General features: G+C 52.3%; 1 protein-coding gene across 2 annotated transcripts in view; it reads left to right on the top strand.

The window, feature by feature from the left end:
• TFR2 (transferrin receptor 2) overlaps positions 1-20015 on the top strand; it is a 40035-nt gene that overhangs the window by 8475 nt on the left and 11545 nt on the right. Inside the window, exons 3-12 of one of the 2 annotated variants that reach the window (XM_075261185.1) lie at positions 2599-2791; positions 3440-3580; positions 6468-6576; positions 13664-13786; positions 13858-13935; positions 14918-15057; positions 15182-15357; positions 17432-17551; positions 17634-17716; positions 17790-17853. In XM_075261185.1, coding sequence (XP_075117286.1) covers positions 2599-2791; positions 3440-3580; positions 6468-6576; positions 13664-13786; positions 13858-13935; positions 14918-15057; positions 15182-15357; positions 17432-17551; positions 17634-17716; positions 17790-17853 — 1227 coding nt within the window. The remainder of the gene's footprint in view (positions 1-2598; positions 2792-3439; positions 3581-6467; positions 6577-13663; positions 13787-13857; positions 13936-14917; positions 15058-15181; positions 15358-17431; positions 17552-17633; positions 17717-17789; positions 17854-20015) is intronic. The other variant, XM_075261184.1, reaches the window with a different exon arrangement.

Genomic DNA, 20015 nt, shown 5'->3' with positions numbered 1-20015 from the left:
CAGTATAACACTATATATAATAATAGTAGGATATGCAGTATAACACTATATATAATAGTAGTAGGATATACAGTATAACACTATATATAATAGTAGCAGGATATACAGTATAACACTATATATAATAGTAGTAGGATATACAGTATGACACTATATATAATAGTAGTAGGATATGCAGTATAACACTATATATAATAGTAGTAGGATATACAGTATAACACTATATATAATAGTAGCAGGATATACAGTATAACACTATATATAATAGTAGTAGGATATACAGTATGACACTATATATAATAGTAGTAGGATATGCAGTATAACACTATATATAATATGCGTAGGATATACAGTATAACACTATATATAATAGTAGTAGGATATACAGTATGACACTATATATAATAGTAGCAGGATATACAGTATAACACTATATATAATAGTAGTAGGATATACAGTATGACACTATATATAATAGTAGCAGGATATACAGTATAACACTATATATAATAGTAGCAGGATATACAGTATAACACTATATATAATAGTAGTAGGATATACAGTATGACACTATATATAATAGTAGTAGGATATGCAGTATAACACTATATATAATAGTAGCAGGATATACAGTATAACACTATATATAATAGTAGTAGGATATACAGTATAACACTATATATAATATCAGTAGGATATGCAGTATAACACTATATATAATAGTAGCAGGATATACAGTATAACACTATATATAATAGTAGTAGGATATACAGTATAACACTATATATAATAGTAGTAGGATATACAGTATAACACTATATATAATAGTAGTAGGATATGCAGTATAACACTATATATAATAGTAGTAGGATATACAGTATAACACTATATATAATAGTAGTAGGATATACAGTATAACACTATATATAATAGTAGTAGGATATACAGTATAACACTATATATAATAGTAGTAGGATATACAGTATAACACTATATATAATATCAGTAGGATATACAGTATAACACTATATATAATAGTAGTAGGATATGCAGTATAACACTATATATAATAGTAGTAGGATATACAGTATAACACTATATATAATAGTAGTAGGATATACAGTATAACACTATATATAATAGTAGCAGGATATACAGTATAACACTATATATAATAGTAGTAGGATATACAGTATGACACTATATATAATAGTAGTAGGATATGCAGTATAACACTATATATAATAGTAGCAGGATATACAGTATAACACTATATATAATAGTAGCAGGATATACAGTATAACACTATATATAATAGTAGTAGGATATACAGTATGACACTATATATAATAGTAGTAGGATATGCAGTATAACACTATATATAATAGTAGTAGGATATACAGTATAACACTATATATAATAGTAGCAGGATATACAGTATAACACTATATATAATAGTAGTAGGATATACAGTATGACACTATATATAATAGTAGTAGGATATGCAGTATAACACTATATATAATATGCGTAGGATATACAGTATAACACTATATATAATAGTAGTAGGATATACAGTATGACACTATATATAATAGTAGCAGGATATACAGTATAACACTATATATAATAGTAGTAGGATATACAGTATGACACTATATATAATAGTAGCAGGATATACAGTATGACACTATATATAATAGTAGTAGGATATACAGTATAACACTATATATAATAGTAGTAGGATATGCAGTATAACACTATATATAATATGCGTAGGATATACAGTATAACACTATATATAATAGTAGCAGGATATACAGTATAACACTATATATAATAGTAGTAGGATATACAGTATGACACTATATATAATAGTAGTAGGATATGCAGTATAACACTATATATAATAGTAGCAGGATATACAGTATAACACTATATATAATAGTAGTAGGATATACAGTATAACACTATATATAATATCAGTAGGATATGCAGTATAACACTATATATAATAGTAGCAGGATATACAGTATAACACTATATATAATAGTAGTAGGATATACAGTATAACACTATATATAATAGTAGTAGGATATACAGTATAACACTATATATAATAGTAGTAGGATATGCAGTATAACACTATATATAATAGTAGTAGGATATACAGTATAACACTATATATAATAGTAGTAGGATATACAGTATAACACTATATATAATAGTAGTAGGATATACAGTATATCACTATATATAATAGTAGTAGGATATACAGTATAACACTATATATAATATCAGTAGGATATACAGTATAACACTATATATAATAGTAGTAGGATATGCAGTATAACACTATATATAATAGTAGTAGGATATACAGTATAACACTATATATAATAGTAGTAGGATATACAGTATAACACTATATATAATGGGATAGAGAGATAATGTAACAATTAAACAGCGCTCCAAAAATCAATCACAAGAAGGTAATGATGTATTCTACAGCTATTATCTATATGTGATGATATGTTATAGTCTAGTTCTAGTGATTTCCGGTCGCCCTTTCTGACACGTCTTTTCCTTCGTCCGCAGCCTTTATCCTCGGATATGTCGCTACTCTCCATTCTTGTACGTGTGATACTAATGGCGGAGACGTCGCATCAGATGAAAGTTCTGAAACTTATGATCCAGTTGAATCTGAACCTGTAAGAATGGACTGGACAGAACTGAAGGATCAATTCACCAAGTACCTGCTGGACGGGGAGAAGATGGAGGAGAAGATACGGTAAGAAGTACATAGAGCTGCCCCACCCCCTGCAGGGTGACACAGGGGAGGAGCTATGAGCCTGCCCTGCCTTCTGCAGGGTGATACAGACAGGAGGAGCTATGAGCCTGCCCCACCCCCTGCAGGGTGATACAGAGGAGGAGCTATGAGCCTGCCCCGCCCCCCTGTAGGGTGATACAGAGGAGGAGCTATGAGCCTGCCCCGCCCCCTGTAGGGTGATACAGAGGAGGAGCTATGAGCTTGCCCCGCCCCCTGTAGGGTGATACAGAGGAGGAGCTATGAGCCTGCCCCGCCCCCTGCAGGGTGATACAGACAGGAGGAGCTATGAGCCTGCCCCGCCCCCTGTAGGGTGATACAGAGGAGGAGCTATGAGCCTGCCCCGCCCCCCTGTAGGGTGATACAGAGGAGGAGCTATGAGCCTGCCCTGCCCCCTGTAGGGTGATACAGAGGAGGAGCTATGAGCCTGCCCCGCCTTCTGCAGGATGATATCAAGGAGGAGTTATGAGCTTGCCCTGCCCCCTGCAGGGTGATACAGACAGGAGGAGCTATGAGCCTGCCCCGCCCCCTGTAGGGTGATACAGATAGGAGGAGCTATGAGCCTGCCCAACCCCTGCAGGGTGAGTATTGTAATGTATGTTGTGTTTACAGAAAGTTCTCATCCAGCCCTCACCCCGCGGGGTCACTGGAGGACGGGGACCTGGCAGACTCCATACTGCAGACATTTCGGAGCTACAACCTGGACCACACCTGGGTGCAGAGTCTCTTCTCTGAGCTGCAGTTTCCTAACAGGTAGACAAGTTTGGTAGTGACTGCGCCCTCACCCGTCTCTCTCCCGCCCTCACCCGTCTCTCTCCCGCCCTCACCCGTCTCTCTCCCACCCTCACCCATCTCTCTCCCGCTCTCACCCGTCTCTCTCCCGCCCTCACCCGTCTCTCTCCCGCCCTCACCCGTCTCTCTCCCGCTCTCACCCATCTCTCTCCCACCCTCAACCATCTCTCTCCCGCCCTCACCCACCTCTCTCCCGCTCTCACCCGTCTCTCTCCCACCCTCAACCATCTCTCTCCCGCCCTCACCCGTCTCTCTCCCGCCCTCACCCTTCTCTCTCCCACCCTCACCTGTCTCTCTCCCGCCCTCACCCGTCTCTCTCCCACCCTCACCCGTCTCTCTCCCGCTCTCACCCGTCTCTCTCCCACCCTCACCCGTCTCTCTCCCACCCTCACCCGTCTCTCTCCCGCTCTCACCCGCTCTCACCCATCTCTCTCCCACCCTCACCCGTCTCTCTCCCGCCCTCACCCGTCTCTCTCCCGCCCTCACCCTTCTCTCTCCCACCCTCACCTGTCTCTCTCCCGCCCTCACCCGTCTCTCTCCCACCCTCACCCGTCTCTCTCCCGCTCTCACCCGTCTCTCTCCCACCCTCACCCGTCTCTCTCCCACCCTCACCCGTCTCTCTCCCGCTCTCACCCGCTCTCACCCGTCTCTCTCCCACCCTCACCCGTCTCTCTCCCGCCCTCACCCGTCTCTCTCCCGCCCTCACCCGACTCTCTCCCGTCTCTCTCCCACCCTCACCCGTCTCTCTCCCGCTCTCACCCGTCTCTCTCCCGCCCTCACCCGACTCTCTCCCGTCTCTCTCCCGCCCTCACCCATCTCTCTCCCACCCTCACCCACCTCTCTCCCGCTCTCACCCGTCTCTCTCCCGCTCTCACCCGTCTCTCTTCCGCTCTCACCGGTCTCTCTCCCACCCTCACCCTTCTTTCTCCCGCCCTCACCCATCTCTCTCCCACCCTCACCCATCTCTCTCCCACCCTCACCCATCTCTCTCCCGCCCTCACCCGTCTCTCTCCCACCCTCACCCTTCTTTCTCCCGCCCTCACCCATCTCTCTCCCGCTCTCACCCGTCTCTCTCCCACCCTCACCCATCTCTCTCCCGCTCTCACCCGTCTCTCTCCCACCCTCACCCATCTCTCTTTCGCCCTCACCCGTCTCTCTCCCGAACTCACCCGTCTCTCTCCCGCTCTCGCCCATCTCTCTCCCGCTCTCGCCCATCTCTCTCCCGCTCTCGCCCATCTCTCTCCCGCTTTCACCCGTCTCTCACCCGCTCTCACCCGTCTCTCTCCCACCCTCACCCGTCTCTCTCCCGCTCTCACCCGTCTCTCTCCCGCCCTCACCCGACTCTCTCCCGTCTCTCTCCCGCCCTCACCCATCTCTCTCCCACCCTCACCCACCTCTCTCCCGCTCTCACCCGTCTCTCTCCCGCTCTCACCCGTCTCTCTTCCGCTCTCACCCGTCTCTCTCCCACCCTCACCCATCTCTCTCCCGCCCTCACCCGTCTCTCTCCCGCCCTCACCCGTCTCTCTCCCACCCTCACCCATCTCTCTCCCGCCCTCACCCATCTCTCTCCCGCCCTCACCCATCTCTCTCCCACCCTCACCCACCTCTCTCCCGCTCTCACCCGTCTCTCTCCCGCTCTCACCCGTCTCTCTTCCGCTCTCACCCGTCTCTCTCCCACCCTCACCCATCTCTCTCCCGCCCTCACCCGTCTCTCTCCCGCCCTCACCCGTCTCTCTCCCGCCCTCACCCACCTCTCTCCCGCCCTCACCCGTCTCTCTCCCACCCTCACCCATCTCTCTCCCGCCCTCACCCATCTCTCTCCCACCCTCACCCACCTCTCTCCCGCTCTCACCCGTCTCTCTCCCACCCTCACCCACCTCTCTCCCGCTCTCACCCGTCTCTCTTCCGCTCTCACCCGTCTCTCTCCCACCCTCACCCTTCTTTCTCCCGCCCTCACCCGTCTCTCTCCCACCCTCACCTGTCTCTCTCCCGCCCTCACCCATCTCTCTCCCGCCCTCACCTGTCTCTCTCCCGCCCTCACCCATCTCTCTCCCGCCCTCACCTGTCTCTCTCCCGCCCTCACCCGTCTCTCTCCCACCCTCACCCATCTCTCTCCCGCTCTCACCCGTCTCTCTCCCACCCTCACCCACCTCTCTCCCGCCCTCACCCGTCTCTCTCCCACCCTCACCCGTCTCTCTCCCGCTCTCACCCGTCTCTCTCCCACCCTCACCCACCTCTCTCCCGCCCTCACCCGTCTCTCTCCCACCCTCACCCGCCTCTCTCCCGCTCTCACCCACCTCTCTCCCACCCTCACCCATCTCTCTTTCACCCTCACCCGTCTCTCTCCCACCCTCACCCGTCTCTCTCCCACCCTTACCCATCTCTCTCCCGCTCTCACCCGTCTCTCTCCCACCCTCACCCGTCTCTCTCCCACCCTTACCCATCTCTCTCCCGCTCTCACCCGTCTCTCTCCCACCCTCACCCACCTCTCTCCCGCTCTCACCCGTCTCTCTTCCGCTCTCACCCGTCTCTCTCCCACCCTCACCCTTCTTTCTCCCGCCCTCACCCATCTCTCTTTCACCCTCACCCGTCTCTCTCCCGCCCTCACCCGTCTCTCTCCCACCCTCACCCATCTCTCTCCCGCTCTCACCCGTCTCTGTCCCACCCTCACCCGTCTCTCTCCCGCTCTCACCCGTCTCTCTCCCACCCTTACCCATCTCTCTCCCGCTCTCACCCGTCTCTCTCCCACCCTCACCCGTCTCTCTCCCGAACTCACCCGTCTCTCTCCCGCTCTCGCCCATCTCTCTCCCGCCCTCACCCGTCTCTCTCTCGTCATCTCCCTTTACAGTTCTCGTCCCAACAGCCTGAAAATTGTTAATGGCAGCGAAATCATAGAAGAAATATCCATAGGTGACCCGACTGTATACAGTCCATACAGCGCCTCCAGGAGGGCGAAGGTAAGTGTGACGACTGGGGGGGGCTGGGCTGTCACTATTATGGGGGGCTGTGGCTGTCACTATTATGGGGGCTGTGGCTGTCACTATTATGGGGGGCTGTGGCTGTCACTATTATGGGGGCTGTGGCTGTCACTATTATGGGGGCTGTGGCTGTCACTATTATGGGGGCTGTGGCTGTCACTATTATGGGGGCTGTGGCTGTCACTATTATGGGGGGCTGTGGCTGTCACTATTATGGGGGCTGTGGCTGTCACTATTATGGGGGCTCCGGCTGTCACTATTATGGGGGGCTCTGGCTGTCACTATTATGGGGGGCTTTGGCTGTCACTATTATGGGGGCTTTGGCTGTCACTATTATGGGGGCTGTGGCTGTCACTATTATGGGGGCTGTGGCTGTCACTATTATGGGGGGCTCTGACTGTCACTATTATGGGGGGCTGTGGCTGTCACTATTATGGGGGGCTCAGGCTGTCACTATTATGGGGGCTGTGGCTGTCACTATTATGGGGGGCTCAGGCTGTCACTATTATGGGGGCTCTGGTTGTCACTATTATGGGGGCTGTGGCTGTCACTATTATGGGGGGCTCTGACTGTCACTATTATGGGGGGCTGTGGCTGTCACTATTATGGGGGGCTCTGGTTGTCACTATTATGGGGGCTCTGGCTGTCTCTATTATGGGGGCTGTGGCTGTCACTATTATGGGGGCTGTGGCTGTCACTATTATGGGGGCTGTGGCTGTCTCTATTATGCGGGGCTGTGGCTGTCACTATTATGGGGGCTGTGGCTGTCACTATTATGGGGGCTGTGGCTGTCACTATTATGGGGGCTGTGGCTGTCTCTATTATGGGGGGCTGTGGCTGTCACTATTATGGGGGCTGTGGCTGTCACTATTATGGGGGCTGTGGCTGTCACTATTATGGGGGCTCTGGCTGTCACTATTATGGGGCTGTGGCTGTCACTATTATGGGGGCTGTGGCTGTCACTATTATGGGGGCTCTGACTGTCACTATTGTGGGGGCTGTGGCTGTCTCTATTATGGGGGGCTGTGGCTGTCTCTATTATGGGGGGTTCTGGCTGTCATTATTATGGAGGCTGTGGCTGTCACTATTATGGGGGCTGTGGCTGTCACTATTATGGGGGCTGTGGCTGTCACTATTATGGGGGCTGTGGCTGTCACTATTATGGGGGCTGTGGCTGTCACTATTATGGGGGGCTGTGGCTGTCACTATTATGGGGGCTGTGGCTGTCACTATTATGGGGGGCTCTGGCTGTCACTATTATGGGGGGCTCTGGCTGTCACTATTATGGGGGCTGTGGCTGTCACTATTATGGGGGCTGTGGCTGTCACTATTATGGGGGCTGTGGCTGTCACTATTATGGGGGCTCTGGCTGTCACTATTATGGGGGCTGTGGCTGTCACTATTGTGGGGGCTTTGGCTGTCACTATTATGGGGGCTGTGGCTGTCACTGTTATGGGGGGCTGTGGCTGTCACTGTTATGGGGCTGTGGCTGTCACTATTATGGGGGCTGTGGCTGTCACTATTATGGGGGCTGTGGCTGTCACTATTATGGGGGCTGTGGCTGTCACTATTATGGGGGCGCTCAGGCTGTCACTATTATGGGGGGCTGTGGCTGTCACTATTATGGGGGCTGTGGCTGTCACTATTATGGGGGCTGTGGCTGTCACTATTATGGGGGCTGTGGCTGTCACTATTATGGGGGCTGTGGCTGTCACTATTATGGGGGGCTCAGGCTGTCACTATTATGGGGGGCTCAGGCTGTCACTATTATGGGGGGCTCTGGCTGTCACTATTATGGGAGCTGTGGCTGTCACTATTATGGGGGGCTGTGGCTGTCACTATTATGGGGGCTGTGGCTGTCACTATTATGGGGGGCTGTGGCTGTCACTATTATGGGGGCTGTGGCTGTCACTATTATGGGGGCTGTGGCTGTCACTATTATGGGGGGCTGTGGCTGTCACTATTATGGGGGCTGTGGCTGTCACTATTATGGGGGGCTCTGGCTGTCACTATTATGGGGGGCTCTGGCTGTCACTATTATGGGGGCTGTGGCTGTCACTATTATGGGGGCTGTGGCTGTCACTATTATGGGGGCTGTGGCTGTCACTATTATGGGGGCTCTGGCTGTCACTATTATGGGGGCTGTGGCTGTCACTATTGTGGGGGCTTTGGCTGTCACTATTATGGGGGCTGTGGCTGTCACTATTATGGGGGGCTCTGGCTGTCACTATTATGGGGGCTTTGGCTGTCACTATTATGGGGGCGCTCAGGCTGTCACTATTATGGGGGCGCTCAGGCTGTCACTATTATGGGGGCTGTGGCTGTCACTATTATGGGGGCTGTGGCTGTCACTATTATGGGGGCTGTGGCTGTCACTATTATGGGGGGCTGTGGCTGTCACTATTATGGGGGCTGTGGCTGTCACTATTATGGGGGATATAGCGGTCACTATTATGGGGGCTGTGGCTGTCACTATTATGGGGGCGCTCAGGCTGTCACTATTATGGGGGGCTGTGGCTGTCACTATTATGGGGGCTGTGGCTGTCACTATTATGGGGGGCTCTGGCTGTCACTATTATGGGGGGCTCTGGCTGTCACTATTATGGGGGCTGTGGCTGTCACTATTATGGGGGCTGTGGCTGTCACTATTATGGGGGCTGTGGCTGTCACTATTATGGGGGCTCTGGCTGTCACTATTATGGGGGCTGTGGCTGTCACTATTGTGGGGGCTTTGGCTGTCACTATTATGGGGGCTGTGGCTGTCACTATTATGGGGGGCTCTGGCTGTCACTATTATGGGGGCTTTGGCTGTCACTATTATGGGGGCGCTCAGGCTGTCACTATTATGGGGGCGCTCAGGCTGTCACTATTATGGGGGCTGTGGCTGTCACTATTATGGGGGCTGTGGCTGTCACTATTATGGGGGCGCTCAGGCTGTCACTATTGTGGGGGCTGTGGCTGTCACTATTATGGGGGGCTCTGGCTGTCACTATTATGGGGGCTGTGGCTGTCACTATTATGGGGGCTGTGGCTGTCACTATTATGGGGTGCTGTGGCTGTCACTATTATGGGGGGCTCTGGCTGTCACTATTATGGGGGCTGTGGCTGTCACTATTATGGGGGCTGTGGCTGTCACTATTATGGGGGGCTCTGGCTGTCACTATTATGGGGGGCTGTGGCTGTCACTATTATGGGGGGCTGTGGCTGTCACTATTATGGGGGGCTGTGGCTGTCACTATTATGGGGGCTGTGGCTGTCACTATTATGGGGGCTCCGGCTGTCACTATTATGGGGGGCTCTGGCTGTCACTATTATGGGGGGCTTTGGCTGTCACTATTATGGGGGCTTTGGCTGTCACTATTATGGGGGCTGTGGCTGTCACTATTATGGGGGCTGTGGCTGTCACTATTATGGGGGGCTCTGACTGTCACTATTATGGGGGGCTGTGGCTGTCACTATTATGGGGGGCTCAGGCTGTCACTATTATGGGGGCTGTGGCTGTCACTATTATGGGGGGCTCAGGCTGTCACTATTATGGGGGCTCTGGTTGTCACTATTATGGGGGCTGTGGCTGTCACTATTATGGGGGGCTCTGACTGTCACTATTATGGGGGGCTGCTGCTGTCACTATTATGGGGGGCTCTGGTTGTCACTATTATGGGGGCTCTGGCTGTCACTATTATGGGGGCTCTGGCTGTCTCTATTATGGGGGCTGTGGCTGTCACTATTATGGGGGCTGTGGCTGTCACTATTATGCGGGGCTGTGGCTGTCACTATTATGGGGGCTGTGGCTGTCACTATTATGGGGGCTGTGGCTGTCACTATTATGGGGGCTGTGGCTGTCACTATTATGGGGGCTGTGGCTGTCTCTATTATGGGGGGCTGTGGCTGTCACTATTATGGGGGCTGTGGCTGTCACTATTATGGGGGCTGTGGCTGTCACTATTATGGGGGCTCTGGCTGTCACTATTATGGGGGCTGTGGCTGTCACTATTATGGGGGCTGTGGCTGTCACTATTATGGGGGCTCTGACTGTCACTATTGTGGGGGCTGTGGCTGTCTCTATTATGGGGGGCTGTGGCTGTCTCTATTATGGGGGGTTCTGGCTGTCACTATTATGGAGGCTGTGGCTGTCACTATTATGGGGGCTGTGGCTGTCACTATTATGGGGGCTGTGGCTGTCACTATTATGGGGGGCTGTGGCTGTCACTATTATGGGGGCTGTGGCTGTCACTATTATGGGGGGCTCTGGCTGTCACTATTATGGGGGGCTCTGGCTGTCACTATTATGGGGGCTGTGGCTGTCACTATTATGGGGGCTGTGGCTGTCACTATTATGGGGGCTGTGGCTGTCACTATTATGGGGGCTCTGGCTGTCACTATTATGGGGGCGCTCAGGCTGTCACTATTATGGGGGGCTGTGGCTGTCACTATTATGGGGGCTCTGGCTGTCACTATTATGGGGGCGCTCAGGCTGTCACTATTATGGGGGGCTGTGGCTGTCACTGTTATGGGGCTGTGGCTGTCACTATTATGGGGGCTGTGGCTGTCACTATTATGGGGGCTGTGGCTGTCACTATTATGGGGGCTGTGGCTGTCACTATTATGGGGGCGCTCAGGCTGTCACTATTATGGGGGGCTGTGGCTGTCACTATTATGGGGGCTGTGGCTGTCACTATTATGGGGGCTGTGGCTGTCACTATTATGGGGGCTGTGGCTGTCACTATTATGGGGGGCTCAGGCTGTCACTATTATGGGGGGCTCAGGCTGTCACTATTATGGGGGGCTCTGGCTGTCACTATTATGGGAGCTGTGGCTGTCACTATTATGGGGGGCTGTGGCTGTCACTATTATGGGGGCTGTGGCTGTCACTATTATGGGGCTGTGGCTGTCACTATTATGGGGGGCTGTGGCTGTCACTATTATGGGGGCTGTGGCTGTCACTATTATGGGGGCTGTGGCTGTCACTATTATGGGGGGCTGTGGCTGTCACTATTATGGGGGCTGTGGCTGTCACTATTATGGGGGGCTCTGGCTGTCACTATTATGGGGGGCTCTGGCTGTCACTATTATGGGGGCTGTGGCTGTCACTATTATGGGGGCTGTGGCTGTCACTATTATGGGGGCTGTGGCTGTCACTATTATGGGGGCTCTGGCTGTCACTATTATGGGGGCTGTGGCTGTCACTATTGTGGGGGCTTTGGCTGTCACTATTATGGGGGCTGTGGCTGTCACTATTATGGGGGGCTCTGGCTGTCACTATTATGGGGGCTTTGGCTGTCACTATTATGGGGGCGCTCAGGCTGTCACTATTATGGGGGCGCTCAGGCTGTCACTATTATGGGGGCTGTGGCTGTCACTATTATGGGGGCTGTGGCTGTCACTATTATGGGGGCGCTCAGGCTGTCACTATTATGGGGGCTGTGGCTGTCACTATTATGGGTGCTGTGGCTGTCACTATTATGGGGGGCTCTGGCTGTCACTATTATGGGGGCTGTGGCTGTCACTATTATGGGGGGCTTTGGCTGTCACTATTATGGGGGCTGTGGCTGTCACTATTATGGGGTGCTGTGGCTGTCACTATTATGGGGGGCTGTGGCTGTCACTATTATGGGGGCTGTGGCTGTCACTATTATGGGGGCTGTGGCTGTCACTATTATGGGGGGCTGTGGCTGTCACTATTATGGGGGCTGTGGCTGTCACTATTATGGGGGGCTCAGGCTGTCACTATTATGGGGGGCTCTGGCTGTCACTATTATGGGGGGCTCTGGCTGTCACTATTATGGGGGCTGTGGCTGTCACTATTATGGGGGGCTCTGGCTGTCACTATTATGGGGGCTGTGGCTGTCACTATTATGGGGGCTGTGGCTTTCACTATTATGGGGGCTGTGGCTGTCACTATTATGGGGGTGCTGTGGCTGTCACTATTATGGGGGCTGTGGCTGTCACTATTATGGGGGCTGTGGCTGTCACTATTATGGGGGCTGTGGCTGTCACTATTATGGGGGCTGTGGCTGTCACTATTATGGGGGGCTCTGGCTGTCACTATTATGGGGGCTGTGACTGTCACTATTATGGGGGCTGTGGCTGTCACTATTATGGGGGGCTCTGGCTGTCACTATTATGGGGGCTGTGGCTGTCACTATTATGGGGTGCTGTGGCTGTCACTATTATGGGGGGCTGTGGCTGTCACTATTATGGGGGCTGTGGCTGTCACTATTATGGGGGCTGTGGCTGTCACTATTATGGGGGCTGTGGCTGTCACTATTATGGGGTGCTGTGGCTGTCACTATTATGGGGGGCTGTGGCTGTCACTATTATGGGGGCTGTGGCTGTCACTATTATGGGGGTCTGGCTGTCACTATTATGGGGGCTGTGGCTGTCACTATTATGGGGGGCTCTGGCTGTCACTATTATGGGGGGCTCTGGCTGTCACTATTATGGGGGCTCTGGCTGTCACTATTATGGGGGGCTCTGGCTGTCACTATTATGGGGGCTGTGGCTGTCACTATTATGGGGGCTCTGGCTGTCACTATTATGGGGGGCTCTGGCTGTCACTATTATGGGGGCTGTGGCTGTCACTATTATGGGGGCTCTGGCTGTCACTATTATGGGGGCTCTGGCTGTCTCTATTATGGGGGGCTGTGGCTGTCACTATTATGGGGGGCTCTGGCTGTCACTATTATGGGGGCTGTGACTGTCACTATTATGGGGGCTGTGGCTGTCACTATTATGGGGGGCTCTGGCTGTCATTATTATGGGGGCTGTGGCTGTCACTATTATGGGGGCTGTGGCTGTCACTATTATGGGGGCTGTGGCTGTCACTATTATGGGGGGCTGTGGCTGTCACTATTATGGGGGCTGTGGCTGTCACTATTATGGGGGGCTGTGGCTGTCACTATTATGGGGGCTGTGGCTGTCACTATTATGGGGGGCTGTGGCTGTCACTATTATGGGGGCTGTGGCTGTCACTATTATGGAGGCTGTGGCTGTCACTATTATGGGGGGCTCTGGCTGTCACTATTATGGGGGCGCTCCGTTACCCTCTGTCCCCCATTATTTGCAGGGCGGTCTGGTCTTTGCCAATTACGGGCGACAGGAAGATTTCCAGAGTCTGAGCTCCTGGCAGATCCCGGTGAGCGGATCCCTGGTCATTGTGCGCGTGGGATTAATAAGCTTTGCAGAGAAGGTGAGCATCAGATCCCGGGCCCCGGGGCCACAACCCCTCCCCCATCACTGTAACACTCTCATCTCCTGCAGGTCTTCAATGCTGAGCGTGCCGGAGCTGTGGGGGTGCTGATATACCCCGAGGAGGGCGAGAACCCCGTGTACGGACACGTGAGTGACTGCAGAGCATCTCACCTCCTCTGTACACTCTGCAGAGCATCTCACCTCCTCTGTACACTCTGCACAGCATCTCTCTCTCCTCCCCTATAGCCCCTGCATCTATAGCCCCAGCATCTCTCCTCCTCAATACACTCTGCAGAGCATCTCTCCTCCCTATAGACCTTGCAGAGCATCTCTCTCCTCCTCTATACACTCTGCACAGCATCTTTCCTCCCTATAGACCTTGCAGAGCATCTCTCTCTCCTCCTCTATACACTCTGCAGAGCATCTCTCCTCCCTATAGACCTTGCAGAGCATCTCTCTCTCCTCCTCTATACACTCTGCAGAGCATCTCTCCTCCCTATAGACCTTACAGAGCATCTCTCTCTCCTCCTCTATACACTCTGCAGAGCATCTCTCCTCCTCAATACACTCTGCAGAGCATCTCTCCTCCCTATAGACCTTACAGAGCATCTCTTTCTCCTCCTCTATACACTCTGCAGAGCATCTCTCCTCCTCAATACACTCTGCAGAGCATCTCTCCTCCTCAATACACTCTGCAGAGCATCTCTCTCTCCTCCTCTATAGCCCCTGCAGAGCATCTCTCCTCCCCTATAGCCCCTGCAGAGCATCTTTCTCTCCTCCCCTATAGCCCCTGCAGAGCATCTCTCTCTTCCTCTGTAGCCCCTGCAGAGTATCTCTCCTCCTCTATAGCTCCTGCAGAGCATCTCTCCTCCCCTATAGCCCCTGCAGAGCATCTCTCCTCCCCTATAGCCCCTGCAGAGCATCTCTGTCCTCCTCTGTATAGCCCCTGCAGAGCATCTCTCCTCCCCTATAGCCCCTGCAGAGCATCTCTCTCTGTTCCTCCGTAGCCCCTGCAGAGTATCTCTCCTCCTTTGTATAGCTCCTGCAGAGCATCTCTCCTCCCCTATAGCCCCTGCAGAGCATCTCTCCTCCCCTGTAGCCGCTGCAGAACATCTCTTCTCTCTTACAGGTTCACTATGGCACTGGTGATCCCAACACTCCTGGTTTCCCGTCCTTCAATCACACTCAGTTTCCCCCCTTTAAATCCTCCGGACTCCCCCAAATCCTGGCGCAGCCCATCAGTTTGTCCGCGGCGAGGTCACTGCTGGGGTAGGCGACACGACCATCGTCCTGCAGAGCTCTATTCATAGTTCTGCTGCAGTCACAAGGTCTGAGTAATGGGAATGTATCTGCAGCTCTGGATGTGACTGGAGCTTTGTGTTCCTCTGTGCAGGAGACTGTCCGGCATCTCTGTCCCGGCTTTATGGCAAGCCAAGGATTTCGTCTACCGCGGTCTGGGCCCCGAACTGCTGACGGCCGACTACAAGGTGCAGCTGGAGGTGACCAATGTGGCGGTCAGCACCGAACTGCACAATGTGTTTGGCAGCATTACTGGTCGCTACGAGCCTGGTGAGCAGATTGTACACCTGTACCCCTATATACCCCTGTACCCCCATATACCTGTACCCCCATATACCTGTACCCCATATACCTGTACCCTATATACCCCCTGTACCCCATATACTCCCTGTACCCTATATACCCCCTGTACCCCCATATACCTGTACCCCAATATACCTGTACCCCATATACCTGTACCCCATATACCTGTACCCCAATATACCTGTACCCCTATATACCTGTACCCCATATACCTGTACCCCATATACCTGTACCCCATATACTCCCTGTACCCCATTTACCCCCTGTACCCCATATACCCCCTGTACCCCATATACCTGTACCCCATATACCTGTACCCCTATATACCTGTACCCCATATACCTGTATCCCTATATACCTGTACCCCATATACCTGTACCCCATATACTCCCTGTACCCCATATACCCCCTGTACCCCTATATAACTGTACCCCATATACCTGTACCCCAATATACCTGTACCCCCATATACCTGTACCCCATATACTCCCTGTACCCCATATACCACCTGTACCCCATATACTACCTGTACCCCTATATACCTGTACCCCATATACCTGTACCCCTATATACTCCCTGTACCCCCATATACCTGTACCCCATATACCCCCTGTGCCCCCATATACCTGTACCCCATATACTCCCTGTACCCCTATATACCTGTAACCCTATATACCTGTACCCCATATACCTGTACCCCTATATACCTGTACCCCTATATACCCCCTGTACCCCTATATACCTGTACCCCATATACCTGCACCCCCATATACCTGTACCCCTATATACCTGTACCCCATATACCTGTACCCCATATACCCCCTGTACCCCTATATACCTGTACCCCTATATACCCCCTGTACCCCATATACCTGTACCCCTATATACCCCCTGTACCCCATATACCCCCTGTACCCCTATATACCTGTACCCCATATACCCCTATACATGTACCCCATATACCCCCTATACCCCTATATACCTGTACCCCATATACCCCCTGTACCCCCATATACCTCCTGTACCCCATATACCCCTATACATGTACCACTGTACCCCCATATACCTGTACCCCTATATACCTGTACCCCTATATACCTGTACCCCATATACTCCTATACATGTACCCCATATACCCCCTGTACCCCCTGTACCCCATATACCCCTATACATGTACCCCATATACCTGTACCCCATATACTCCCTGTACCTCATATACTCCCTGTACCCCATATACCCCTATACATGTACCCCATATACTCCCTGTACCCCATATACCCCCTGTACCCCATATACCTGTACCCCATATACCCCTATACATGTACCCCATATACCCCCTGTACCCCATATACTCCTGTACCCCATATACCCCCTGTACCCCATATACCCCCTGTACCCCATATACATGTACCCCATATACCCCTATACATGTACCCCATATACCCCCTGTACCCCATATACCCCCTGTACCCCATATACCCCTATACATGTACCCCATATACCCATATACATGTACCCCATATACCCCCTGCACCCCATATACCCCCTGAGCCCTATATAACCCCCTATACCCCTGCACATAATCTGTACCCCCTATAACTCCATTACCCCTTGTGCTCACTATATCCCCTGCACCCCATATACCCCCTGCACCCCCATATACCCCCTGCACTCCATATACCCCTATACATGTACCCCATATACCCCCTGCACCCCATATACCCCTATACATGTACCCCATATACCTCCTGTACCCCATATACCCCCTGTACCCCATATACCTGTACCCCATATACCTGTACCCCTATATACCTGTACCCCATATATCCCCTGCACCCCCATATACCCCCTGAGCCCTATATAACCCCCTATACCCCCTGTATCCCATATACCCCCTGCACCCCATATACCCCCTGAGCCCTATATAACCCCCTATACCCCCTGTATCCCATATACCCCCTGCACCCCATATACCCCCTGAGCCCTATATAACCCCCTATACCCCGGTACCCCCCGCACTAACCCTCCTCTGTGCCCCTAGAGCATTACATCGTGGTAGGAGCCCAGAGGGATTGCTGGGGCCCAGGCGCTGCCAAGTCTGGGGTGGGCACTGCCACCTTGCTGGAGCTGGCCCGAACCATGGCCATGATGGTGCACAATGGTGAGTGGGGCCGTGCGGGCTGGATGCAGCAGAGCTGTCCTTGGTGTAGTAGAGCTGAGTGTACCCAGTGTCTGTCTTCCAGGCTTCAAGCCGCGCCGCAGCATCTTGTTTGTCAGCTGGGACGGAGGAGACTTTGGCAGTATCGGGGCGACGGAGTGGTTGGAGGTATGAGACTGATAGAATGGAGGCTGCAGCGCCCCCTCAGGAAGAGGCCGCTAACTGCAGGTTTGTATTTCAGGGCTACCTCAGCATGCTGCACCTGAAGGCGGCCGTCTACATGAGCCTGGACACCCCGGTTCTAGGTAAGGCACCCCAGTCTTGGCTCAGGAGTTCTACTTTACATCACAGGGTCCCAGGTCTCTGCAGTCACTGAATGAGAATCCACCGAGCTAAGACTGCTCACAGCTGAGGGTTCGTTACAGGTGTCTCCAGGCAGGTACAGAAGAGCAGATCCAAAAATCAGGTGAAGTGATGGGGCCCTGGAGGTGTCACCGGGCCCGGACCACAAGGAGACAGTTCCAGACTGTGCCAGGAGGAACAACCTGAGGCGGCAATACTCTGCAGGGAGTTGCCACCACCACTAGGACCCAGGGCAGGAGGTGACCAGACGGGGGACAACCACAGGCACTGGCACATCATCTCATGGTCCCTGCCATAGACCTGTACACGGCTGACTTTAGGCACAACTCCTCCAGCTGTTACTTACAGAAGTCCTCCGATGACTCTGCTATAGTCGGCCTCACCACAGACGGGGGCGACAACGAGTACAGAGACTTAAACCGGGACTGTGTGGACTGGGGTCAGCGGAACCAGCTCAGGATTAATGCTGGGAAGACCAAGGAGATGGTGGAGGACTTTAGTAAGCGGAGAAGTGCTCCGACCCCGGTGGAGATCCAGGGGACATGTATGGAGATAGTCAGGACCTATAAGTACCTGGGCGTGCTCCTCAATAATAAACTAGACTGGGCCGATCACCTGGAGGCGCTGCACAGAAAGGGCCACAGCGGAGTCTACCTGCTCAGGAGGGCGAGGGCGCCGGGGGTCCAGGGGCCACTTCTTAGGGCCTTTTCCATCTTCTCCGGAGTGACCTGCTGGGGGCGCTGTATACCAGCCAGGGACAGGAATAGACTTGTCAGGCTGATCAGGAGGGCCGGCTCTGTCCTGGGGGGCCCCCTGGACCCAGTACAGGTGGGGGGTGACAGAAGGACACTGTCTGTGGTGACCTCCATGCGGGAGAACAAATCCCACCCCATGTATGAGACATGATAGCACCGGGCAGTCCTGTCAGTGACCGTCTGCTGCACCCCAAGTGTGAGAAGGAGCTATCAGCATCCTTAACATCATGAACGACTCAGTTATAAAGTCTTTTAATCATAATGTGGATTTTAATTGCTAAATCAGTATTTCTGTCCCAGGATGCTGCCCTCTATAGGGTGGTGTACAGAGTGCACTCTGCTCTCCTAATTCCAGCCAGGAGAATAGATTTGCATATTTTTTACCCATAATCCCTAGCGGAGCAGGAATGACTTGTAAGTCTCTGTACTGCCTATGTAGGCACACGCTCTCCCTAATGTGGACGAGTGTCCCCATACCCTTATCTGCTGCAGTAACACTGAGTATCCGCACTGTGCCACTTATCTTATCTTATCTCTTACCCTACAAGGGGGCACTCACTTATACACACAGCTGTACACTAGGTAACAGGAGAGATCTCTGCTGCAGATACAGTGTAACAAACCCTCAGTAGTGAGACGTCTGGGTTAAGGAGGGGATAGCAGCCTCTTATATTATCACTGACAGTGAGTAGAGGAGATGAGACTCCATAACCCCTCCTGGCAGCCCCTCCATAACTCTTCCTGGCAGCCCCTCCATAACCCTTCCTGGCATCCCCTCCATAACCCTTCCTGGCAGCCCCTCCTTATCCCTCCCTGGCAGCCCCTCCATAACCCTTCCTGGCAGCCCCTCCATAACTCTTCCTGGCAGCCCCTCCATAACCCTTCCTGGCAGCCCCTCCATAACCCTTCCTGGCAGCCCCTCCTTATCCCTCCCTGGCAGCCCCTCCATAACCCTCCCTGGCAGACCCTCCATAACCCTCCCTGGCAGACCCTCCATAACCCTTCCTGGCAGCCCCTCCATAACCCTTCCTGGCAGCCCCTCCTTATCCCTCCCTGGCAGCCCCTCCATAACCCTCCCTGGCAGCCCCTCCATAACCCTCCCTGGCAGACCCTCCATAACCCTTCCTGGCAGTCCCTCCATAACCCTTCCTGGCAGCCCCTCCATAACCAATCCTGGCAGCCCCTCCATAACCCTCCCTGGCAGCCCCTCCATAACCCTTCCTGGCAGCCCCTCCATAACCCTCCCTGGCAGCCCCTCCATAACCCTTCCTGGCAGTCCCTTCATAACCCTTCCTGGCAGCCCCTCCATAACCAATCCTGGCAGCCCCTCCATAACCCTTCCTGGCAGC

The sequence above is a fragment of the Leptodactylus fuscus genome (genome assembly GCF_031893055.1).
Source record: "Leptodactylus fuscus isolate aLepFus1 chromosome 5 unlocalized genomic scaffold, aLepFus1.hap2 SUPER_5_unloc_1, whole genome shotgun sequence".
NCBI classification, from domain to species: domain Eukaryota; kingdom Metazoa; phylum Chordata; class Amphibia; order Anura; family Leptodactylidae; genus Leptodactylus; species Leptodactylus fuscus.
The sequence above is the reverse complement of the archived record's forward strand: the minus strand, read 5'-3'. Positions and strand labels throughout refer to the sequence as shown.